This window comes from Copidosoma floridanum, unplaced genomic scaffold (assembly GCF_036245765.1).
Source record: "Copidosoma floridanum isolate Cflo_tuat_1 unplaced genomic scaffold, Cflo_Japanese_pri ptg000006l, whole genome shotgun sequence".
Taxonomy (NCBI): domain Eukaryota; kingdom Metazoa; phylum Arthropoda; class Insecta; order Hymenoptera; family Encyrtidae; genus Copidosoma; species Copidosoma floridanum.
Genome location: NW_028321883.1, coordinates 17,002,610 through 17,029,895, shown reverse-complemented (window position 1 = coordinate 17,029,895; position 27,286 = coordinate 17,002,610). Strand labels below are relative to the sequence as shown.

The window sequence follows — 27,286 nt, the reverse complement described above, 5'->3', positions numbered from 1 at the left end:
AGTGATTTGAATGATAGCTTTTTTTATTAATAATCAGTTTATAAAAAAAAAAAAGGAAATGAAAAAACTAAGAAGTGATACTTGAATGTGAAAGTTTTTGTAGTTCGTCGATATGAATTTTAAAAAATTTTCATCTTTTTTAATTATTTTTATCAGAATTTTTTCTTTTGTTCGTTTTTTTTCAACATTCTGATTGACTTTTTCTTGTTGTTTAGGGAGTTTTAGTTTTTCTCTCTCGATTCACCGTGTTTTTTTATAAAAAGTTTTCTCCTTTTATTAATTTATTTTTCATTTTCTCCATTATTAGTTTCCGTTGTTTGTCTAATATTAATTTTTTTTTAAGTAGAGTAAAGATTTTAAATAAAAAATTTTTTTTTTTACAAAAAACTGGGTATAAAAACTGATGAAAAATTTTGCGGCTCAGTTGTAAAAAAACTAACGGTGTTTTAATATCATACTGGTTCTACACATGGTTGAATCAAAATAAACTGTGCTTTCTGTAACTTTCACGGAACGTCACATCTTACGATTATGTTCGTTTATAAAAGTTTTACTATTTGGAGTAAGAAAACATGAATTAACTGAAAGTTATATAGACCTTTACTATTTCTTTCAGTTGAAAACACTTTAAATTATTTTAGATAAAGAGAGGAGAAAGTGTACAACTTTAATAAGTTAATTTCAAAATTTTAATTAATAACTTTAACAAAAATAATAACCATAATTTGCGCTGAAGTCGTTTATTTTCTTTTTCTTCCATGAATTAACTTACATTATATCGACACATTCGAAAGATAAAACTGCTGAAATTATCTTGGTATGTATTTTCGATGAAAATCCTGTATTTATAGAGATCGTAAAATTAAAATGACACAAAGAACGCTGAAACCTACATAAGGTTCTCTGTTTTTGACAAAAATCATTTAGATGAAAAATAAAAAGAAAAAAGTCACATCGACGCTGAAAACAAATCACATTCGCGAGTACCAATGCGAGCCAATCCAGTGAAAAATGGAGCAAAGAAGTCCCACTGGCTCTTTTTTACGTTGAAAAATTGAATTTGAAAGGAGCTTTTAAACGAGTCTCGCGCAAAACAACGCGAATCCCGATAAAAGCGTGCGGGAAGAAGTAGGTCGTTTAAAACCGTTTCTGAGTACCGGGGAATATTTAACCAACCAAAGGTCCAACGAATCGAGTCGATCAAGGCCAATTTTATTTTCGTCGTCCGTCCGAGGCAAATCTTTCGTTTCGTGTATTCGGTATAATTTTAATTAACCCATTGGCAGTTCGATTTGCGAATTCTATTTTCTGGAAGTTTTTCTTTTTCCACGACAAGCAGAAGAAAAATGAATATCCATTATTTCGTTGACCAGATAGAAATTCATGCTTTGAAATTACAAATTTATAAAAATGACTAATCCTTCGATGTGCCATTTTTCACGTATATGCTTGAAATTCTCAAAGCCTCACAAAGTACTCACACCAAAAAAATTGAATTCTTACGTCAAGTATCAAAACAACTTTCCAATCAAATGCCATCTAACAATGATTTTGCTATTTCTAGAATTGTATAATGTTAATATAAAATATAACTGTGAGGAAAATTGTATTCCTTTTGGGTGATTTAATGCACGGATTGAAAAATAAAACATGAAAACGTATAGAAAAAAAGTAAAAGTATAGTCACAATGATAAGTGTTCTTATCTGAAAAATAAATTCTCTTTGATTCATCGTATTAAAAAAAAAGATAGGAAAATTCGATGGATCACAGACTTATTGTAAGAGAAAAACGTACAAAATGTACCTTCTTTCATTATTTGTGAGACATAATAATATACTTTAATTCTTCAAAAAATCTCAGTTCATTCCCTCCTTCTTTTTTTTTCGTAGCACTTCAACCCCAAAAATAAAACACCCATTCACCCGCTCACCGTTATCTAACAAAATAAATTCATCTCCACAGGTTTCCCTTTGCCTTCGTCATCGTCAGCCATCACTCTATTAGCAGAAGTTCCCAAGGCGTCGTCTCTGTCTTTGGGCTGCGGCTACGACCCGCTTGGAGTGAAATTAAAAAAAAAAAAAAAAAATCAAAAAACATCAAACCCTAAAAAAAGAAAAAAAGAAAAAAAAAAAACAACAAAAGAAACAGTACAAAGGGAGGGAATTGGTAAATCGTCGCGCCAGGAGGAGCCTTGGCGGCTGCCGACGCGCTTATGCTGCAGCAAGGCCACAGCCCAGGCCCGACTGTGACGCCTCCGGCGATTAGCAGTAGCAGCAACAGTAGCAGCAGCAGCAGTAGCCACATCAGTAGCCATAGCGCCACCAAAAATAACAACAACAATAATAACAACAACAACAATAACAACAAAAACAAAAACAGCAACAACATGTTTCCGCAGCAGTACTGCCTGCGCTGGAAGTACCACCACAGTAATTTGCAGACCATGTTTTCGCAGCTGCTCGAGAGGCAGGCCTACTGCGACGTCACACTCGCCTGCGAGGGAAAGACCCTCAGAGCGCACAAGGTGAGTGACCTTTTGTTCTGTTCGCTTACCACGTGATTTATCTCTCTACTGTAAATAACTTTTTTTTAAAGTATTTCTACTCCTAATATCGCGATACATTCCAAGTCAAAACGGGACGCGTAAGCGAGGCCCGCAGATTATTTATCAAAATTAAATATTCACTTTAAATTTATAAACGCTGATAAATCGGTGACACATTTTAAGGTCATGGAGCATCCGTAATCGATAGACCGATTTTTTTTTTTATACATAAATGTATGTATTTTTTAAAGACTTCGTTAAATAGTTATGGGTATCGAGTATTGGCACTTTATCGAAATATCTCTTGGTGACCTCTTCAGAAATGTTTACGTTGGTGCACTTCAACATTGTTATCAATTCTTACAAATTTCACGATTTCATGAATTTCGTGACAATTTAAATTGATTTTATATAAAAAAGAGAAAAATATCGCAACAGTTTTTCCAAAAACTAAAGGAAATGTCTGATAGTCCGCCAAGCCCGTGATTTATGTTTATTCTTCCGTCAAAAACAAATAACAACGAAAGACTATACTCCCTTACATTTGTTTTTATCAATCTCCAAATGCGCGTTATCTTATCAGCCCGACATGTGCACTCCAAAAGAGTGCACGTACATAAAGTTAACGACCAAACTCGAACTAGATCTCGCGTACTTCTTAATTTCGAGAAAAAGAGATGTGATGTATACATGGCTGTCCAAACGGCGAAAACAGAAGAAGAAGAAGGGAGGGAAAAGGCGAGCGAGTGGGCACGTCAGAGGGAACAAAAAGCCAAGGCAATCTCGCCCGCTCGATCTTTCTTTCCCTTTTTCCTCCATCCCTCTGCGCGCGTTTTTTCACGACCAGAGCTCCTCACGAGCAAAATTTCCGCGACTCGTCCTACCTACCCCCCTTTTTTCACCCCCCCCCCTCCCCCAACTCTCCCAGGAACAGAACATAAAACTTGACAAACGATCACTTTTACCTCCTCTCCCTTTTTATTCTCTTCTACAGCGCCGTTGCCTGCACCTTTGCACTTTTCACCCCCAGTGTATATACACTTTTTCGTAAGCGTTTTCTGCTTCTCGCTACTCTTCCTCCACTCGCTCGTCCTATACATCGAAACAAAGTGGAGATTCGCCAATACACCGCGACGCGCGAAGGGAGGGACAAAGGGATATGAAAAAAACAAAAAACACTAGACCGTGCAGCTCCTCGGGATTTTTCTTTTTTTTCCCCCGAGAGGGTATCAAATTGTAAAATCAATACTCCCGCTCTACTACGAACATCGGCTGCTCGGTGTATACAAATTTTTCCTCCTTCGCGGCAGAGGGACTACACATAGAGTTTGTTGGTACAATAAACGAGGAGAGATCGGTATGGTGGAGTACTTCCGAGCTGAGGGTTGCTTGAGAGGAGGAAAAAACAGTTTAGTTTTTTGACGAGTCACGGAGAGATGATTACCTTGTCGGACCGCTTGTGGTGCAGTGCATCGGAGAATCCAAAGTCATGCTCGGGATCGACCGCGCGCGCGCATCTCTTTTATCGATGCTGTTTTGTGTACCCGGTGTTGGGTGCATGGATTGTGTGAACAATCGACAAGGAAAAAAAATTGCTTTTTTTTTTTTTGATCGGTGAAAGATCGATTTTTTCACGTTGAATTCGAGAAATTTCAATAGATCGAAGTCGCTACTGAAATTCGTTCGCTGCGGATCGGTGAGTTTACTGAGTTTTTACAGATTTTTCTTTTACTTACGAAATCAGATATTTTTACGCTTATTCGGTATAAAGAAAGTACCATCGATTCACCAGGTAGATTAGGTTTTCCGTTGATTTCTCTGTTGATTATCACTGACTTCTTTAAGGACTACCGATTGAACCGTGAATGCCTGCCTTTAACTGTTTTAACAATTTCTCCTACATCCGAGTAAGATAACTGTTCTTTGCGGGAAAAAATCGAATGACGGCTGACGCAAAAATAACAAAGAAATTGAAAATAAAACAACCCAAGCCCACCCCCGATCGAACTCTCGCGACATCGTCAATCTCCTCTAAAATCAACGAGTCGACAACCGCCTGTTCGGCGATACGAAAAAGAGCCACGCGAGATCCGATAAGACAAAAAAAAAAAAAAAAAAAAAAAAAAGAAAGAAAAAGACCGTTGCTTCCTATCCCTTCCTCCGGCTCCCCTCAAAAAAACCATCGACGCAGAAACCCCTTTTTTCCTCCAACACACCCCCTCGTCACTGTTTTTTCCCCACAGCGGCCAAGCCATCCCTTCGACGTAATTTTTTGCCATCGCCTCGCACGTATACACACACACGGACGTCAGGAGGAGTCGACGACTCGACAGACGAGGGCGAAAACCCGCTAGACGAAAATAATGGCCAGCATGACGCGGCGCTCTTCTCCTTGTCGGCCGCACAGGGTTATTAACCGGCCGTGTCTTTTTTTGCCCCTTGTGTCGATACGAGGCGAGATGTGCGAGAAAAGCGCTCGAGAAACTTTTGCGGTGGGGCATCGTTGTCTCTTGGGATGGATTTTTTTTTCCTTTTCTACAAAATTTGCAATGACTATTGGAATTGCAAAAAATTTGTCATTTTGTTTGAAAAATCAAGTACAAAAACAATTACAAATAAATAAACCAGCACTTTTTTTGGAAATTCATGTTGCATCGATCACTAATTTGCAATACAATGTGCAACAAAAAAAAAATCGACTGCTCTTGTTGTTATTAACATACAGATGAATGATCGATGGCAAACCTCGAGGTTGTAAATCACTCGCGACTGACGCCCCGCGCTTTCATAAAGTACCGAGTTTTCCGTCTATACGCCGCTACGAAACTGATTTTCAAATTTCCACGACGTCTACAAAAAATTGCCTTTTACTCGTGAATAATGCTATACCATCCAATGCGACTCCCCCCCCCCCCTGATTTGAGTAATGGTTTTAGTAACACTTTTGACGTTGGAAAAACTCTCGGAACGATCATTTGAGAAAAAAAAAAAAAAAATCACCCTTACAGTGAAAGGTCACTGATACTCGGTTGTTTGCCGGACTCTTGTACTTTTCCTTCCTAATTTCCGACGGTGCATTGAACCCTCTTTTTATCTGTGTGCTCTTCGGACGGATACAGCCCTATTTTCTTCTTTCTCCTCGAGCGAGCGATAAGTTGCGCAAACACCGTGTTTTCTAATCTCACGATCGAGCAAACGGGAAAAATCTCTCAAACCATATACTCGTTCCGCTCTGCTCGGAAGCTGGACAACTGTATGAAATTTCGAAAAACGGAGGGAAAAAACCTTTTTTCTCCCGTGCCTCTTTACAGGAGCAAAAAACGATATGATCTTCACTCCGTTTCGTACCTCCAAGGGAAGAACAAAAAGAAACCGTCCAACGGACGATAGTTGAAAAAAAAAAAAAAAAAAAAAAGTAAAGGGGAGCGATTTAGTGTATTTTTATTTTCCAAGTTCGGTAAAAAACAAAGCGCAGCTGTTGCTCGCGAGCGATGCGTACATAATGCGTGTACCGCCTGGGCAGCACCTGCATCCAGGTGCTGTATGTATATATACATACGTATACAAGGTACACACGCACAGTTAAACTGCCGGGTGTTACGTACGGGAAAGTACGCGTGGGTATAAGACGAAAAAAAAAAAAAAAAAAAAAAAACACCAGCGGGACGCAGGAGGGCGATTAAAACGAGCGAGCAAACGGACACGAGTTTGTAAAGGGGAAAAGAGGTGGCCTCGCGTTCGGGGAGTTTGGTTTGATCCCTGAGTTAACGAAGGTCCGACTCCCTATCGCGACTTGAAAAACAACGAGGGGGAGACAAAGGGGACGCAGCCCCTAAGCGCTGGCTAGTGGACGATTTGGCCGGGGCTCTGGAAAACATTTAATCGATACCTACCGATTTTTTAGGGGGTCGACCATGAGTTTTTGGAAAATTTTATCGGTCAGGATACTTAAAAAAGTGGTTTGGATGGATGTTTTTGTGAGTTTGAATTGCTTGGGCGCGCATAAATAGACGCAAAAAGTTTTTTTTCTCTACTCCTTTTCTGTGGTTGTCTACTGAATTTTTTCATGTTTAAGTATGATATAGCTGTTCAGCAAAAAAAAGTTTTCAAAACGCGGAGTTTTCTTGAATTACCGATACATTGATACCACTACCTTCGCATGGGGTAAAAGAGATCGCTTTAATAAAAGTGCAACACTCGAATTACCAAACTGTACGTACATAATATACCAAAGAACTGCTCTTCTGGTTTTTTTTTGTTTTTTTTTTTGTTTTTTATAAGTCTACTTGAGGGAAAAAGAAAAAAAGACAACAAACGGTCCGAGCGGCACAAAAGTTAAGTTTGAATTATTACGCGCCCTAAAATTTTTGCCTACGCGTGCAGGTATTTGTTTATATGTTAATTCCCACGTACGTATATCACATGTGCGTTAGAAACGAGTAATTTAAGGTCGTGGATATTCTTTATGGCCTCCATCCCGCAAAGTATACGAGAGCATTAAGGATTATTATAGTCCTTTTTTTTTTTTTTTTTTTTTGTATTTTGCGTACGAATATAAAACTTGAGGGCAACAATAGCGGCGTGAATCATGATTAAAAAGTAATGTCGCGTATAACATTTCATTACCACGCGTTGGTGAATGGTGGAGGGAGAAAGGGTGCAATTAGCGCAATTTTACGAGCGTAAACTTATCATCGCACGAATAAAATTCTGGGGCAGAGTATACATCCAGGACATGGTCGGACGAGTACGCTGTAATGGCAAAAGCGTTTATTAGCCCGTGTTTGTACTTTTTTTTTTTTTTTTTTTTTTTTTAATATATATTTCAAACGAAATGGGGGTACAGGATCAGGGAAATGCTTTTGTCGCTTTCCTTTCTTTTAGCAGATAAAAATTGGCGTTTGCGTAAACTTCAGTGCGATATGAAGAGGATTTTTGTAAACATGTGTATTGACGGTTTCTAAAAATAATCCGACAGTATGGAGTTTTTTTTCGCATCAACTTTCTTTACACAACAATATAAGTAGATAAAAAAGTTTCTCTTTGGCGCATTTTGCATTTCCATGACGCGCTTTTACTGTGCACAGAGCACACTAAGAACAAGCACCTATGCTGTTCCAGTTTGAATTGTCTATAGCGCTTGTGTCGCATCGGTACTCGGGAAAAAACCAAAGATTAAAAATTCTGTCTAAACGATTTCAAAATCAACATTGAAGTGATTAAAAAATAAACGTTGAAATCATAATCTTTATTAAAATTCAGAGCGTCGACAGTAGGTACATCCATCGTCGCACCAAACGTAAGCCAACCGCACGCATAAAATAAAAGAGTGGGAAAGAATGGCATTCCGGTATTTGCAGAGTCCACTCGCTCGGTTCTCTCTCGGCAAAGTTGTACTTACTACATCGTAGATACTAAGTAGGTATACACGCAACGCTCCCTCATTCACTCAGGAGAGGAGAACGCGTGCCGCGCTGCCGCGTCAATGACGTCGTGGCTTCCCTCCCCCTTTGCTCCACATCTTTCCACGTGTATACCAGTCGGTGGTTCCTGTGGTCGCAGTCAATGAAAAAGAGGAGCGAAAGCTCAACGCACCAGCGGCGGTCGGAGGTCGTGTCCGCCTTTCCCCTCCTCTCAATTCCCTCCACTTTATTTCGTACACGTGCAAAAGTACACATATATATGCTGCACGTGGACGCGGGTATTGCGTAATTCTCTCTCTCGAGTCTCGTACACACGCATGTAATCGCGTGGGGGGATAAACAGCGGGTTACAGTGACGAGGCGTATATATATAGTTGAAGGAGCGAATGAGAACTTTATGTCATCAGTGGGCACTTGGTGGTCATAAATATGGACATTCTTGTAACGGGGGATCTATAATTTTTTCAATTTACTGGAAAACAAAAGGTCTGAAGAAAAATCACCATACGACGTACAAATATTGTATTATTTCTTTTAAAACGACTCGAGCAAAAGAGTATGTTCCCGGCTCGTAGCTGAGCACACATGTCACATGTCCACCGCGTTCGCCCAACTCCGCAGTCCTGTTTACACAGAGCCCCTGAAAAAAAAAAAAAAAAAAAAAAAAAGTCCCCCAAAATTTAGAGCCCCTCGTACAGACGTACAAAAATACAAAGCGCCCACCCAAGCCGAGCGCATATTAATCTGCTCAACAATATATAAGACTCCCCTGTCGCACGCGAAACTAAATCTCCCCCTTCCGAAGTATATAGATTCGTCCTTCCGCTCGGCTAGATCATCATCGTCATCTCGTGCGTATTCTCTCTAGTTGACTATGGAAATAAAAAAAAAAAAAAAAAAAAAAAAAAAATTGAGCTCTCGCTCGGATTGTCATGCAAATCCAAGCGAGTACAGCCGAGACGCATGTCACTGTTGTAGGCTTGGGTTTGAAAAATGGGCCGTGCAATTTTTGAAGGGACCCCAGGGCGAAAATGCGCTCAATATTTTTACATTTTGCACACGAGAGCCGGTACCCGTGTATGAATTCACGCGAGGAAATAAGGGGGAAAAAAGGGTGTACATGTGTATATATAAGAGGTACAGATGGGGGAGGAGTGGCAGTAGGGGAGCACACGTGACACGCGCCAGCACACGTGTAACGCGCACCGCGGGAGAAAGTGCGCCCGCGCGCTTTTTACATCGCCTCCCCAAGCACATCTCTCTTTCACGTGTATATATATATATATATATATACGACGATCGAGTGACAAGCGATTATCTCTCTGAGGTTTTTTTGGTCCATTTTCTACTTTACAATCGGATGCTGCGCGCGCACGTTGCGTTGGCGAGGCAGACTTGGCTTTGTTTTATTTTCTTTTCTTTGGGGCGGAGGGGTAAGTTTCAGATTACATTCTTGGTCGTGGGAAATTTGATTTTTTTTTTTTTTTTTTTTTTTTTCGACGGTATATTTGGATCACGTGAAATACGAACCGAGTCGGCGAACAATGACGCGTTTGATGTTACTTTGTGTTTCGGAAATTTTCAAAAAGGTGGACTGCGGTAATTGTATCTCTTGACGCAGGGTAGTTTGGTATGGGGTCTTTACTATCTTTAGCATCACATTTGTCCATGGAAATTTAAACATTTTTTTTTGTAACATAATTTTGTGCTAAAAACGTGATGCATCATTTACATAAAAAATCATTTAAGTACAGTATAGTGCTTAACAAAAACTTTTTTCAGCAAAAAAAAATGCATTGCATATTTTGAGAAAGTGCTTAAAAGTTTTATTTCAAACTTTCATACTTAAAATTTATTGCACTTATTCGACAGAAAAAACATTTTTCTCAGTATTCTATTGTGTACAGTGATGAATAAAAAATCTTTCCAGCAAAAAAATTGCACTCTACTCGAGGAAAAAAAATGTTCTTTTAAAGCGTTTAAAAATCCATGGAATAATTGTGTCCATGTCTTCAAGTTGGTATGATTATTTAATCGAATCCTACAACTCATCAACTTTCGAAACGTGGAAGAAAAGTACCACGTACATTGAAAAAGTAGGTCAAATAATAGTCACAATTTTTATCTTTGCAAAAAGTTTTGTATTTGGATTTATTTATTCAACGGCACAGTAAGTTTATTACTGACAATACTTTTTTTTTTTTTTTTTTTTTTTTTCATTGATACCAAGCTCATGTCAATTCTAATGTGCTGAACTGAATACAGAACTTGCTTGTGATCATAAAAATAATCACGACTGTTTTTCAACCTACTTTGAACTTCTTCAGGTCTCGTGTATAACCTTATCCAGCGTTGTATTAACGTTCCAACAACTCCAATGACAACAACTATACTCGCTTTGCTTTCGATACCTCTTTTTTTTCATCAATCATAAATTACATTCGCTCACGTATCTCCTGCTACACGTATAATACCATTTAGAAATAATTCAATGTACACACGTACACGCACGATCCATACTGTTGTCCCTCTCTCTCTCTTCCTCTGCATCTCTTACGTCACACTCAACTCGACAATCATCACCATTACCGTATAAGAAAATTGCACGTTGCGAACGAACAAACACCGTCATTTTCTCGTCTACACTTTACATATAGCTTCGTAGATCGTGCATTACCCGGTTTTATAAAAAAAAAAAGAGGAGAAAAACAACTCGAGTTCATTGCCACCGAGGTTACCAACCCTTTCGTACGATATAAATACAAACAAGACACACAGCTGGCCTGTAAAAAAATAAAAAAATCCACTGTGGTTGTTTTCGTGTACTTGCCAACGAAACCCCTAAAAACACGGCTTTTCTGAAAATTCGTCAATATTTTATCACCCCGTGGTCATTAGCTGGCTCGGTACACGAAATGTGCGCCATTAAGGGTTAACGATGATATCTACCTAATTTCGGTGTAGTGTATATTTTTTTTCTTCCTTTTCCTCCTTCCGAGGAAAACTACTTGCGCACTACATCTGGATCGAATTTCTAAAACATAAGCACACAACATCGTTATTACTCGGCGCAAGGAATTGGAAAAACACATATGCACGGTAATGGACGAATAAAAAAAAATTTCTCATTGTAATAATAAGCTCGAGTTATCGTGCGGGCACGCACTTCTCGTTACATGTGTCGGCGTAGCGTGTAAATAAAAGCAGATGCCTCGGGTAAAAAAGGGGGTCGCGGTGAATTTTCCTGCACGTGAAGGAGCACAGTTGATACATCGTTCTACAAGTGTACGTGCTTGCATACAAGAAAAAAAAAAAAAAAAAAAAAGTGGAAATAACACACATAGGCGCGTTAACAATCTAATAAACGAACTGATGTTGTATAATTATGTTGCGAACTCGCGTACCCATAAACGCGTGTACTCGATATTTTTTTTATGTATTATTCTAATATACTTGCGCTACGTGTGTGTTAACTTAAGCAATGTACGCGTACGCGTACTTGACCAATATACATGTATATATATGTATGTATGTATGTATGTATGAGTGCTGAGTCTCCCAGCAGTTGTAATTACGAAATTGCAAAAGACCAATCACGTCGCATGTTTTTTTGAGGATCGAGAAAATGTTTGCATATTTATGGAGTGTCAAGTTTTGAGATTGCGTCGTGCAAAGCGGTACTGATGGAAAAAAGTGCAGGAGAAAAATATATACATATATATATGTACTTCAAGAACGAAATTTAAATTTCGTAAAATTAAAAAAGTTAATCAACACGTTTTGGTGATTAAAAGCCTAGTTGACTATTTGTTCGTACGATGATTTTTTTATGAAATATACGTGATTCGACTCGCACAATGTCCCCAATAAGATATGGAAAAAAAGGACCGATGTTTCAAGAGTACAAAGATGCCTTAAAACAACAAACGCTGTTTCCCAAAAATTCGATGAAAAAAATTCCAAACGAGACCGAGCATGACTTTTGTCCCCTTTTCTTATAAAATCTCCGCTCCTTGCCACCGATAAATTTTATAAAAATTTAACGAACAATAAATCGATTCAACAACATCTGCATTTAACGCTGTTCTGTCGAAAGCATTGATATGCTTGCCCAATTTTTTAGGCTCTGACAATGCGCCATCAAGCATGACCACATTCACCATACATTGAAATATCGTCAACAGTAACGAAGGTACATAAAAAAAAAGAAGAAGCGTCGAGTCAATTACCTACAGCTTCGATCCACCGATCCGATCAATCGTAATGTTCGATTTCCGCCCGATACATACATACACGGACCATAACAGCCAAAAGGGAATAAAGAAAAAAAAAAATCGTCCCTCGAAAATTTCTGAGCCATTTCCGGTTGCAAGCCATTACCGAGACACTCCGGCTTCGATAGCTTCTTCTCACTCGAGACACAATACAGTGTGCAGGGCGCACTCGACGTCGAGCGTTGCCAAAGTGCCCGGCCCTCGTCTTCTATTACCCCCCCTTTTTGATGCAGTCGTTGGCCAAAAAACTTTGCCAAGAGCAAAAAGAAAGAAAGACACTACACGAGACGGAACAAAAAAAAAATTACGCACTCCCCTTTCTCCTCCTTTACACAATGTTGGACGCGCACTACAACCCACCCCAAAAACTCCCTCTTCTCTCGATTATCATATTTTTCGCGCTTTCCCCCTTTTCCCTCGTCCCACGCCTACAACCACTATACACTCTTTGTCTCAATGAAGATTCTGCGCTGTCCACACGTGTTGTCGTACAGTGGATCTTTCAAGTGTTCAAGTGTACAGGGAAAAAAGTGGGTTTACAAGGGAGACCTTTGTGCCTCCCCCCCGCCTTTCGACTGCCCAAATTTAATCGAGACCTCGTCCAAGTGGCTTGTGATTTTGATTATCGAGAAATATTAATTCCCACGAGAGGCGTGCCCGCATCCTTTCCGTTCGTGAATCATGTCGTTTACGGTGGTATGCTTCTATTTTTGGCTCTGGGTTTTTTTCTCCTCGTTTCTTCATAATTCATTCATTTTTTTTTATGGTCCAAACAAACAAAAAATCATCCAAGTTGGATAAGATAGAGTATCGATTTGAAGAAGCGTTAAATATGTGGGGTTTTTTTTTTTTGTGAGTCACGTTAGGAAAAAAGTCGTTTTAGTATTAAAATGAACAAAATATTATGTACTTGAGAGAAAAACGTTCATAATATTTTTGCCTCGATTCACCATCCGATTCCACCCCTCGGAATCCCACCCCCTCTTCAAATAGCCGCAAAGACTCCTTGTACAGTGGAAACCCTTGGTTGTTCCTTTTCTTTTCTCCATCGGTAAACTCCGCATTATTCAAAATGCCCGTCGTTACACTCTTTGTCCCGCCACAGCGGCTGCATCCTCCCGCCCCGTTTATTTTACTATATTCCCCCTCCCACTCCTTTTGTTCCATGCATACATACATACACATGGGCACCATCGGGTGTCTATCTTTTGGCTCTTTATTCGCGTTACGTCCATCTTTCTTTGCACCCTCGTAACTCCCCTCTCGATACGCGGGGCTTCCCCTTGGATCGCCGAGACTTTTCCCGCACGCTTTTTGGACCATTGCCTTCGCACGGCCGACTCTCGCCCTTTGTCCGAATCCCCGAGTTAATAATGTTCCTTCCGATGTGGTTTTGGATTTCAAAAATGTGTCACTTTACCACGTATTGCCAACTTGGATGTTTTTCAGTGTGTTATTGAATAAAAAATATTCCATCATTTGCAGGATGTGTTTTTCACCTAAAATTTTATAATTTTATAAAAATACGTGCAACGATGAATCATAAGAATCATATTGAGGCATAAAAGACTTGAAAAAAGAAGAAGAGTCAATTTTTATTTGAAATTCATATGCCCAGTACAAGTGGGATATCGATTTTTGTAGGTCATAAATATTTATTGGCCAATGTTTCCGCCGGACGTCTCATATTTTTTGCTGTTTACGAAAATTCACTCGAATACCGATGGCTCCGAGGAATCGAGTCGAGTAACGTGTATGTGTGTATGAGAGTCTTAGCTGAGTGACAATAAAAAAAATAAATAAATAAAAAATAAAAAAAAAAACGTTCGATTAACACGATTATAGGTGGAAGAAAATTTTATCGAAATGACACATTATCTACACTCCTTGGCCATCATTATCAAGTGGCGTATCAACGTTATTGATCTTTTTTTCTTTTTCTTTTTTTTTCAAAATTAACTTCGAAGCAGTAGGATGTTTATGTGATAAAATTTATTTAGTCGAGTTTTATAACAAAAATTTTGATGTACTGTTAATTAGTATTTTCACATTAAATGGAGTTTGAACATTTCAATTTTCAGAGTTGTAAATTTAGTCCTCAGTGACACAAAAACATAAAAAAAAAAAAAACAAATCAACGTAGTAATAACACAGTGCAAGCAAAAACTATGTACACGTGAAATATAGCGAAGAAGCCCGAGCAACATGGTTTACACTATCGCTGAACTAAATCTTGAATTTTTTTTTTTTAATCCAAACATTTTACCCACCCCGATCGAATCTTATCTGCGAACGGGATCGCTTGTAATTCAAGCCACGAAGCCATATTTGAAAACCCGTTCGTGGGCATTACGAAATTTTTATGTTATTTCAATATTACGATTCTATCGGTGGAATCGATAATTTTTTTAGTTGCTCCCGTTTTTTTCTCTTTTTTTTTCATTTAATCGCATCGCGATAATGAAACGATTCGAAGCTGCAATCCATTATACACTGCCAAGATAATCACTTCTTGGAAGTCGATGCGCAGAAAGGGAAATTTTTTTTCGTCGACAAAAGGAAAATGGCTTTAGAGAAAAGAACTTGAAAGAGAATGGAAAAAAAAGTCTTAGGGCCTTGAGAAAGGCACGGGAGGATAAAGTAAAAAATAAAAAAATGAAGGGGGACGATTGAGTGGAAGTAAAAAGGGCAAACTTCCGATGAATAATTTATGGATCAGCGAGTCTCTGCGCCGATCTTTGGTTGTTTGCCTTGCGTTTTTCAACTTTTTGCGCGAATGATGATTATTCACATGATATTTGGGCATTCCGCACTCTTTTTATGCGTCTGGGCGATACTTGAGTGAAGGTGAAAGGGACGAAGCGAAAGTAACATTAGATTGATTGATGAGTGGATCGATCGATCGAAATGAGTCCTAATGACGCTCAGTTTAATTACTGGTTTCCTTTATTCAAACCGTCATTAGTTACTTTATTATTATTATTCTTTTTTTATTTTTAATTCAGTGGGTGGTAAAGCAGTAATTTCTATCGAAACTAATATTTTTACTCATAAAATCATAATGATTTAAATTTAAGTTATAAAAACAACGCTTCTTAAATCTTTTATTGGCGAAATTTTGGTCTACAAAATGATACTTAATATTTAATTAAAGAAAAAAACAAACAAAAAAGAATCATCTAAATTTTTGATAGAAATTTTCAAAAATATTTTACAAAAAATTTTTACCCTGAAAATACACCGCAGTGTTTTTTGCTAGAAAAAATCTTATTGATATAATTATGAGCAAAGGTACAAATGAAAATAATGAAAATTTTTTTTGTTGAAGTACTGCAAAACATGTCTGAAAAGTTTTTGTATTGCTCTATTTTTAAAGAATAATAGTGAGAAAAATATACAATAATTACGCCATAGTTCGTGTGAACAAATATTTTACTTAAAACTAAAAATTGTGATACAAAACGGCACAAATCTTTGAACACGCTGTTTAGTAGAATTGAACAAAATAATATCAAGTTAATGGGATCAAAATATTATGCCCACTTGCACACGGATCGCAACGCCCAGCAGCCCTCAATAAACTCCAACGATTGCCCACCCTCATTTTACTCCGATCGTCAAAAGTAATTCACACAACACATCCGGCGAATTAATTAATACGACCAGAGCGAGTATTTTTCCTTTCCAATACATTCGCGCTTTACGACACGGGTCGAAAAGTACCGCTACGCGTGCGTTAAAAAGCCCCAATAACACATACACCCCAGCAGTTCGCCAAACAAAATATTTCTGACGGTATGCAAACGAAAATCAATCTCTTTCCTCCCCTTAATCATTGGAACGCCTTGCAAATACACGTGATGCGTATTGTACGCAAATTTATAAAATCGTCGCACTCAAGCTTCAAAACGTGTTTGAATGGTGTACTCGTACTGCACCGAAATTCGTTTTGAAAATTGTCCAAAGCTCAGAATTTATTTAAATCCGAGATTTTTCCTCGGCCAGTTGTTTTGCATTTTATATGTTAATGCTTCCTCCGCCACCTCCCCCCTTTTCTGTCTGTCTCTGAAATTAATTAAACAAAATCTCGAGAGCAAATACTAAATTCGAGCGGCAAACGCTTGTGTGCGCTCGTGGTTCTCTCCTTTTTTTCATAAATTTTTGTGCATGTATTTTTTTCCATCTTTTTTTTAATAAAAAAAATAATCAAATAAAATGAAATGAGAATTTTCGTTCCAGTATCACCGCTTCCGTTCCTGCCATTTTCCTAATGAGAAATAAAAAGACAGTTATAAAAAAAACGTACAAAAGCGGAAGTCAGCAATCCACCGTAAAATGAGTTTTTTGAAAAAAATGAAAAAAAATGAACAAAAAAAAAAAAAAAACGAGTCGCGAAGAAAATGAACATTTCGTCCCCAGCACTTGTATCTTCTTGCTCCAAATTCTTGGCTCACGCACGCGAAGCTTCGCTTTTGTTTGAGGAGATCAAAGTGCGCCGCTCGAAGATCAAAGCGGAAAAACTCGTGGCGAAAAGGAAGTTGGCTGCTCGCTATAGAGTCTCGATTTTTTTCTTTTTATTTTTCAAGTACACCGAATCCACATATTGTGCAAGGTTCGACTGTTTGAGTTATCGTGGAATTTTTTTTTTTCCAACGATATTTGATTTCAAAATGATGAAAAGATCTATTTGATTAAGAAATGTCTTTCGAAAAAATTCAGCTTATTGTCTAGAGTATATGTGGGTTTTAGTTTAACATAGTCTGCTCCTAGTAATGATTTACATTATAAAACAAAAAGTTTTTTTTTTCTGTTCGTTGATACTTTAACGAATAACTTTTTTTATCTCAAAATAAACACAATTTCATTAAAACTCATCAAGAACTTTTATACACGTTTTCGCAATTCAAATTTATAATTTACGAATGAAAGAAATAGCTGACACTAAAGGCACATTCAGTTCTTGCATATTAATTATTTTTATTTCAAACTTTATTTTTTCGTAACTACTGAAAGTTCAACTTTATCAAAAATAAATAAATAGGGTGATTATATAATATTCTTTGTCGGAGAAAAAAATCATAGTGGTATTCAGATTCAGGCTAAATTATTTCATACATTTTTTAACACTTTAAAACAACATTGTATGATTTCTAAAAAAAATTTTTAACATATTTTTCACATAAACATATTTTTAGAAAATAAAATTTGTTTGTTATAAACTATTTAAAAATATTTTAATGTTTTTTTAAACACTTTGGCACAGTTTTTCTGTGATTTTTTTTAGATTATACTGTTGAGAAAGTTTTTGTTAAATTCTGTTACAAATAATTAGAAAAATTTTTTTTTATTACAAATAATGCTTTGTATATTGAAAAAAAATAAAGCCAAAGTATTTTACAAAATATCAATGTACCAAACGTATTCAGGACGATAAAAACTGATAAGTACGAATACATCGAATCTTCAAAAGCACGACGCAGTCATGAAACGCAAATCCGCTTGACCAAAGAAGCGCAAAATATTAAGCCTTTGACGTTCGGCTTATTACTGCACGAGATAATTGTCCTTACCTCCACTTGGTCAAATTATTTAACGTTAAGAAAGTGATCGATGTTTTCAGCTCCACGAACAAAAAAAACAGCCACTTTTTACAAATATTCACAAAACACCCACATCTTCTTTGAAGCTCTTTTGTCCGCAAAAGCCGTAATCATCATCTACCGTAAAATTTCATAAAATAAAGTAAAAAAAAGTCGGACGGCATCTCCGAATTTTTTCAACACACGTAAAAAAAAAAAAAAAAAAAAAGGAAAAGGTAAAATAAAACAGCATTAGCTCTTCGAGCGTGCACAAAGGGACCGATGCAGTCCACGTGAAATAATCTTCCAACACGGGCACACTTTTTTTCCTCTACATCGCCACTACACGGTTCAAAGGAACAATATGTACATCATCGACATCGATGATGCCACAGCTGTATATACATATATTTTTACATCCAATGCGCATTAGCTACGCTTTCGTGAGTAATTTTTTTGCCCTGCCAGTATATGGTTGTGTATATAGAGACGGTACCGCAAAAACCAAATTTTTTTGCCACCCCAGATCTCATTTCTACTTCACGCTTCGAAATTTTCTCTCGAGTGTATCTCGCGCGTCTCTCAGGATAATTCGAATCAAAAAGGAAAGGAAGGATGAAAAAAGCACACCCACCCTATTTTTTTTTTAGACGGAAATTTTCCCCTCCGTCCGCGGGGAAAGCTGCCTAGTTTTTTGTTTTTTTTTGCTTTTTTTTATCTCCCGGCTTTTTGTACTTTCTTACGGCTCTGTACATAAATTTTTTACGATCAAAGTTTTAAGTCGCTCGCTCCCGAGGACGCTTTCCGCGTTCTGGAGAGGCCATATTTGAGAAATTGCTCGTGGGGGAAAAGGGGGAGGCTTAAGACAGTTATTATCATCGCAAGCGTCCGGTTGCTGGGGTTTGTTAACAAATAAAAAAAAAATTAAGATAAATAAATACATCACAATGCAACGATACAATTTTTTTTTTCTTTCAAAGGAGGGATTCGTTACGACTTTAGAGGGAGGAATGAAGAAATCTAGCATCAGAAGCTTTGGCTTTTGAGAGTTGAAAAAATTTTTTAATCAACGAGCCGCGCAGTAGAGACGCCCGAGAGCTTCTTTTACGTCCTGTCTCGGGCGTTAAGCGAATCATCAAAAGCTCGAGGAAGATGAGACATGGTACCGGGAGAGATAGCCCCGCGTATTTATCAGTACAGTTTTTCTGTTTTTTTTTTGTTTTTTTTCGTCACTTCCTTTCGCGAGCCACTGTATTGTTTTGCTGGTAACGCTTTGGCATTCGAGTACCGATTTAATTAATTTTTAATATACATGTTTGCGCAAATTTCTTTGACATTGCTGCTCGTTTGGTGCTAGCGATTTCGAGCATTTCAAATTCCGAGGGCATTATCGCTGCATAGTTATATTTTTAATGCATTTCGTGTTTGGTTGGAAATAAAGTTGTCGAGTGTTTTATTACATTTTGGTTTTCCTAAATTTTCACGTAAATATTTAATTTTTCATGTTTTCGACACATATTATGACTATACTGTAAAAGTATTTATTATTTTAAAAAATTTATTGATTAAAATCAGCTTTAATTTAGTTGTGTTTTGAAAAAATCACAAAATTCACACAACAAAAATCCCAAAAATATGATTCTTTGAAACTCGGGAAAGTAAAAAAAAAACCGTTTTCGAGATTAAAATTTATTTCTGCAAGGAAAGAAAAGAAAACCTCCGATTTTGGAGTAACAATTACATTCCGACTTTTATGGATAACTACTTTATTTTGATAAATTAAAATACCACTGTTTTTGGAAAAAAAAAAGTCAGAAAGCAACTTCAATGATCTAAAAATATCAGAGTTTAAAGTCTTTGTCTCTAACGTACTAGCTTTGCAAATTGGACTACACATTAGTACAGTAAGAAAAAAAAATTTTTAATATGGCTGAGCTGGAATAGTAATTTTTCATTACTTAATCATTTAACGACATTTAATATCAAAAACAGTAATTTTTATCGCAAGTACAGTAATTTTTACTGGATGTAGAGAATGAATTGCTTTATAATAACAAGTATGTTGCTTGTGATGCTAAATTTCCACTAAAGCACAGTAATTTTTACAATTTTTTTTTTCTGTGTAGTCAAGTATTCATACATATTCAAACTAAAAAAAAAAAATTATACCCATTTATATTCTAGAAACTGAAAAAATAGAAAGGAAAAAAAATTATCAAAGCTCGCAAACGACCACCTCATTTTTTTAATGCCAAGAGTCTACGAGAAAAAAAAAATTCAAACATGTTTTCCCGTCTCCATCGAAGCGTCATAGGCCAGTACACAGAGAGCAAAGGGCACCTCCTCGATCTCCCGCGGCGCTTTGAAAATAAGCCAAAACTCGATCGCAAGCGCGCACATCCACGTACTTTCGGTGCTCTTTAATCAACTTTTTTTTAATCTCCCGAGGGCCCCGAAATCCCAAAAATCCAAAACAACATGACAAATGAAAATCCAGCCTTTGGCAGACAGTAAACCCTCGCTCGTGAATGAACCACACAAATATCTGAACAATGTCACAATACTTCTTATTAGTATTTTACACAAAAGAAAATTATTAGGTTGAAAATTGAGAAAAAAAATTTTTTGTGCACATCGTCACGATTGTCACCTCACCCCCACTCCGTATCTTTATCATGCAATAATTATATTCTTGTTGAATTTCGTGATAAAAGAAAAAAAAAAAAAAAAATGTCCAATATTCAATGATACTCCACCTGCTGGACCAAGTAGAATGAAAAAATGTGTTTCTATGCATCATTCAAATCAAAGATTCTCTCACCCCTCGTTTGCGCACGCATATATTATATCCTCCCACCCTCCAACTATCCAGATCGCGATCTCACGAGACACAGGAACGCAGATCCTTGTTCGACAAAATAAAACGCCTCAGTGCCCAGAGCTGCCGCAGTAGCATCCGGCGATCAAGGAGCGAGGAAGAAAAAGGAGGCCCGTAATGAAGAAGCCGATGCGAAAAGCGTCTCTCCCCTCTCCCCCACCGCCCTCGGCAGTTTCGCGAGTATAATTTATTTTTTCATACCACCGTGTTCCCCCTTCGCGCCGTCGCTCGCTCGGCCGCGTAAAAAGCGTCGGAAGCCATAATAGAGCGTTATACGGCCGTGGAGAGGGAGTACATCCCGCGGAGTGGGCGGAAAGGAGGAAACGGTGTGGCGGGGCGGTCTTATTTGCGGAGACATAAAAATCGAGAAAATCAATAGTCCACGAAGGGGAGGTGGGGACGGGAGTCCTGGTATTAAATATTCAGGCTATTGACTGGCCTCGGCTTGGCGGTCTTACTCTTTTCTTCGACACCTTGTTTATACATTTAATATATACTATACTCCATAAAAAAATTCCATTTTGTACCCGTTACTACGTACTTATTTATATAAGGAAGTACAGAAAAAAATCCTTTTTTTTAGTGACAAACAAAAAATTATATCAAGGATGGTGACACTAGATTAGCAAATGCTTGTCAAATTTTTTCAACAACAATGTGTTACACTTGTGATTTTTTATTTATCTATTTTTATTATTTAAGTTTGGCAACCGTTTGAAAATTTTTTAAAGAATAAATGTTTTTTCTATGCATTGACACATGTTGCTAATTGATACAATGACACAAATTTGCTAAAGAATTTCATTACGCAAGAAACACAATATTTTTTTTTCATTTTTTTGCCTACCGTCGAGGTAAAAATGTGGTTGGTATAGGCACATGCAGGTACACACAAACACCTGTACATCTGATAAAAATTTTCGATTTCACCGCGCGGCTCCTACAAGTTGCGTTTCGACTAGAGAGAAATTTTGCATGCCAGACTTTCTAATAATGAAAAAGTGATTTTAGAGTGTAATTCAAAGTTTATGAATGAGGTACGTGTTTAGTTGACTTATGGTAAAATTTAATTTGTTGGAGTTTGTGATCTTGAGCGAGCGAAATAAAAATAATTATAATCGGACTGTTTGGTCAACTTTCTATTTTGATTTGTTGGGATGATATAAAAAGTACGTGTTGGATATCGTACATAAGTAGAAGGATCTAGGCTAAAAATATATCAATGGCTAATGCAGCTTTGGGTTGAAAAAGTATTTAACTCAAAAAAAATTTTTTTTTTATTATAGCAGCAGTATTGTTACTTTATTTGTCAGTATAAAAAAAAAAAAAAAAAAAAAAAAAAAAAAAAAAAAAAAAAAACTCATTTTATCTTAAGAACACTGAGTCATCATAGTTCAAAAAATTAGAGAAAAAATGAGTTTCGTGAAATTTCTTCGATCCAAATCTCTATAAGTTATTTCGTTTAGCTAACTATTGACGTATGCTACATGAGGAAACTTACTGAATTTTCCATAAATCGAGCCCTTCAAGTTTTCAAACTTGCTTTTAAATACGAACAAATTTCATGTCGATAAAAAAGGCCATCGAAAAAAAAAATCCAACAAATCGATAGTCTGCGCCAAAACAGAGCGTAACAAATCCTTTGGAGTGGCAAAATTTCGAGCGTATGTCAAACGTTTTTCCGAGTGGATGCACTTCAAACTCGACCCAAAAACGATTTTAAAAAAATGCACGATTCACAAAACAAAAATAAGTAATTAAAAAAAAAAAAAAAATCATCCTGTATTCCCCTCATCAAACGAGAAAAAAGCAAATAAAACAAGGACAAAAAAAAAGAAAAAAGAAGTAAAATCGATTTCGTGTCACATACGAGTGATAAACTTTTATTTTTCTCTCGCCCACTTTTTATTTTCTACACAATGTGTTATTTTCACGTATTTTTTCCATTTCTCTGTGCAGGTCGTCCTGTCTGCGTGTAGCACATACTTCGATACGATCTTGTCACAATACGAGGAAAAAGATCCAATCGTCATCATGCGTGACGTCAAATTCGCCGACATCAAGGTACTCGTCGAGTTTATGTACAAGGGAGAGATCAACATCGATCACGTAAGTTGTGCCCAACTATGCCCTGTTTTTTTTTTTTTTTTTTTTTTTTTTTTTTCTATTCTACTATATTTTTATACTCACGTTGTTCACATCGGCGCGGTAGTGCACCTACCAATTATCGAAATCCCGAGCATTGGACGGTGACAATCATTGGTAGTGCTCTATCGGAAATAGTCGATCTATCGCGGGAGGGACAGTACAGTTCCATTGAAAGCCTATGGCGATCGTACAATATAGTCCAAAATTGAATCACCGTAACGTCATTTTTGTGAATTTAATCACGGAGCTAATCACGAGTTTTGTTTTCGTTGTTTCGGTGGCAAACAGCGCCAGTAAACGCGAAATCGATGGTAGTGAAAAAAAAAAAAAAAAAAAGAAAAAAAAAGAAAAAAAAAGACACAGATGAATAGAGCTCGCAATTTTTCACTGACGTTTTTATCTATTTCCGTGTAGTCGAACAATAAAATGGTCATTGTTGCTATCAAAATAAAGGGAAGTAAAAATTTGACAGATGAAAAAATTCGTGGAGCGAAGTTCAACGAGCGAAACACGCTGCTGGTGACGTTTCGAGCGAAAATCTAATCGATTGGCCGATTGTGTGTTTATATATTTGCATGAAAAAAATACGTGCGCTTCGTCACTCTAAATATTTTTTTATTATTACTATGATTTTTTTTTACACAAAAAGCATCGTACGTTCACGTATACAGTAGCATACATGTTTTTTCGATAGATAAGTAAATTTGTTTTATCGTGCCATCGTGGGGGTGGTTTTCGGTCCGAGCACTATTTAATTAGTTTTTGATAAAAGAAAAAAAATAGAAGCTAGTTTTGTGCCTTTAGCTGTTCAGAAGTTTTTAAAACTAAATAGTTTGGTGACTTACGCTTTTATCAATTGTGAGTATATACATTGTTAATAAATTTATAAATGTTTTAATTGTGACTTTAAAAGTAGTTGTACTTTTCATCTACGGTTGAACCGAAAAGTTCAAAGAGTGTATCTATTTGTCTTCCAACTTACAAGAGTTCATCGTCTCTACAATTAAGTAGAGACAGACAATTAATGTAAGACCAGTCATCGACGTAAAACCATTATTTTATTGGCTCTGGGTATCTGTAGGCCATATTTAGATATTTCTTTCTACTAAGTTTGAAACTTTTTTTTCAACTTAAATATAGAGGTTGATTATCTAATCAGAACAAACGTTTTTTTTGCTCTTCTAGAAGTAGGTAAATAATTTTTTTTTTCAAGTGTTTTATAATTTATTGTACAAAAGAAGATGTCAAAGCATTTAAACAAATATTTCTTTAAACATTTAAAAATATTATTTATTGTCTCAAAAAAATACATATTTAAATGTATCTATTTTTATATTGTAAACAGTGGAGCAAAAAAATTGTTTCCAGAAAAATACATTGCATTTTTTATGGAAACTTTATTTAAAACCATTGAAAATTTTAACATTACTCGGACCCACTTCTGATTATAATCAATGAATCAATATCTTTCTCGTATAGAATAATGACTTGATTTTAACAGCGTACAAACTCTTTGACCTGTCCCAACTTGTGCATCTGTTAAAATCGGCGTACTGCGTTTATTTACCATTATTCGTCAAGCGGAAAAATGATTAACCTTAATGCTTGAAAAATAATGTGAAAAAAGTGGAGCACCGTTTACTTTCTAGCGCTTCCATACATTTTAGAATAGAAAGTTTGTGTCCTCAACTCGGTGCATCGCTCCGCTGCGTTAGCCGACTTTCAGTGAAGCGTCTCTGTGTCATTGTCACGTGGTAAAAATTAAGAGATACTTGTCTATCTATCTACGATCGGATCAGAGACAAGAGGTGATAATTTAGGCGCTAACAAGTGATCCCACTGTTCGGAAAAAATTATTTTTTAGTGAATCTTTACTGTGAATTCAAATTTTTATAAAAACTTTTTTTGTGTGCCCATGAAAAGTTGTACTTAAAATTTATAAACACACAAATTTGTATACTTAACCACTATTACCGTCATCTTTGATTATAAATCAGAGCAAAAAAAATGTCCGAAGAAAAAATTATAGCGTGGGAAAATAAAAAAATTTCTCTCTGACATTTCTCTAGAAAATCTTTTCCAAGCATAAAAAATTTCTTTGCAGGTGATGCTTGTCTGCAAAAAAATTACGGTTTTTCCTTTAAAAAAAATTGTGCTTCATCAACCGTGCTGATCCCAAAAAAATTGTATCGGAAAAACCAAAAATTACTCACACTCTGTAGTATTTAATATTTACTCTTAATTTATGTTGTTAAAAAATAACACATTCCTAAATTGTAAAGTTCAGATAAAAATGTATTTCTATGCATTGGAAAGAAGCTGATGTTGAGTAACATGCAGACTTGAGCATGAATACTTTTAAAAATATTTTTGTTATAATTTTTTTTTTTTTCTAAATACAATAAATTTTTTGCAATAAAAAGTTTTTTATTCATTAAAACGTATAATGTAGCACGGGGAAATTCGGTTTCCAACAAAAAAAATTTTTTTTCAATATTTTTTTAAAAGTTGTATGTACTTGAAAAAAAATTACTTTTTAATTAATTTTATAATATATTAGTTAACTCGTATGGTATTAAATCAGCATGACTTTTAAAAGGTTAAGTTAAAATGAATGTAAAAATTAGGTACTCAAATAATTGAAGGATAAATAAGAGATTTTCGTATGATTAGTATTGTAAGAAAAATTCACAATTACAAAAACCTGTTGATTTAAATTAACTATCAAGTATTTGAGTTTACGAAAAAATTTTTGAAAATAAAAGTAGTAGAGCCACTAATAATCGAGAGAAATCCATAAAATAAATAACCTTTTTGTAGAGACTAAGTAAAATTGTCACTATCAGAACGGAAATAAAAAAACGTAATCTTAAAAACTTGTAAAAATCACCAAACAAAGGATCCATAATTTGAATCGATTTCAATGCAATGCAAATAGTACTGTATTTATCAGAATCTATCAACCGTACTATTAATCGTATACACACTCTAAATCGATCGATATTCGCGATGTAGCTTGATTACAGCCGATTTATAGATACCCTACACCCTGGCATACTAGTTACATAGTTTCACCACTAAACTCGCTTTCTCGTGCATTACACATTTTATCATACTATTCGTTAAAAAAGTTCAACTCTGCGCGCAATAAACACCTTTTATGCGGTTTCCATCAACGAGGGAATAGGGTGCCTATACGTGCACTGCGCGTTCGTTATTTTTATCCCTCTATATTATGCACCGTGTAACTTTGCTCTCGTTTTGTTGTTTTAGATTACAGCCTAATGAATCGAGGCTCTCGAGCGAGCAGCGTTATTATAAGCGCGGGAATATGAAACAAAAGGGAAACAAAAGGAGGGAGACACCGATACACTTTCGCAAGTTAAATTGGACGCGTTTTTCCCTTTAACAGTACTTTTGTATGATTGTTTTTGGCGGTTACGCTTTGGTTTATCTTTAATTTTTTTTTCCGCGCAACGAGGGATTTTTAATTGGAAGAGAGCGGAATTTTTCGAAGCTCGTCTGGTTAATAAATGTATTTTTCCCAGAATAATCAGGATGATGACGCGTGCCCAGGGAATATCGGTGGAGTGATAATTATTTGCCGATACTTCACGTCAAAATTTATTATCGTAAATGCGCGCGGTTTTGTTACGCTCAAGCTGAGAGTATACAGAGAATTTTAAGTATCGGTACGCGAATTAGTAAAATTTATGCTCGTCTGTAGCGTGGGGGTATTGATTAGATCAGTAAAAATTAATTGAAATATATATTTCCACAAATAAGTATTGCGTACAACATTTATTTTTAGGTGCATCATTTTTAAAATTGTAGTAAAATTACAGAAGTGTTTGAAAATCTAAAAAATAATTGTTCATAACTTTGTCTACAGTAATGCAACAAATAAGAAGTTGATGAAAGTCTCTTCATATTTTTGATCGAAAGATCCATTATACGTACGGTTGGCTGTTTATTTTCCAACTTTCGATTAGAAAGTCGTGCGTTTTTTCTTTCAGCAACATAAAAGAGAAGACCGCAATTTTTTCCCACGAAAAGTTGCGGGTGATATTCGGCGTTGAAAGCCATCGCCTGCTGAACCGTTAATTAAACTCTAACTGAATCACAAGTATGTTTCATCATTAAAAATTTTTCACGTAATTATCCATCTTTTTTCGCGATGAGTGTGTAAAGAAATTTTTTAATTCGTCCAACACAATTACCGACTTTCCCGATTAAATCTCTGTAGTTGCGTGTGTTAACATTCATATCGCAAAGACGAAAAGGAAGTCTTTCATTTCCCTGGAATTCCTTTCAGATCTCTATTTTCCGTGCTTTGTTAAAAAACTCCCGAGACGTGGAAAATTTTCTTCGCAGTATTGAAACGAGCGTTTCGATACTCGTCCTGTGATAGCCATTAAAAATATTTATTGACTTTTC

The 27,286-nt window shown here is 36.4% G+C and overlaps 1 protein-coding gene and 1 long non-coding RNA gene across 6 annotated transcripts in view; both read left to right on the top strand.

Moving 5' to 3' along the window:
* Positions 1–2,125, top strand: part of LOC149375559 (uncharacterized) — a 163,514-nt gene extending 161,389 nt beyond the window's left edge. The window contains exon 5 of the long non-coding RNA XR_016293680.1: positions 1,965–2,125. This is a non-coding gene — a long non-coding RNA (uncharacterized LOC149375559). The remainder of the gene's footprint in view (positions 1–1,964) is intronic.
* LOC106639973 (uncharacterized) overlaps positions 2,125–27,286 on the top strand; it is a 33,677-nt gene continuing 8,515 nt past the window's right edge. For 4 of the 5 annotated variants that reach the window (XM_089598225.1, XM_089598223.1, XM_089598224.1 and 1 more), the window contains exons 1-2: positions 2,125–2,526; positions 22,661–22,810. In XM_089598225.1, coding sequence (XP_089454351.1) covers positions 2,215–2,526; positions 22,661–22,810 — 462 coding nt within the window. In that variant the 5' untranslated portion in view covers positions 2,125–2,214. The remainder of the gene's footprint in view (positions 2,527–22,660; positions 22,811–27,286) is intronic. The other variant, XM_089598226.1, reaches the window with a different exon arrangement.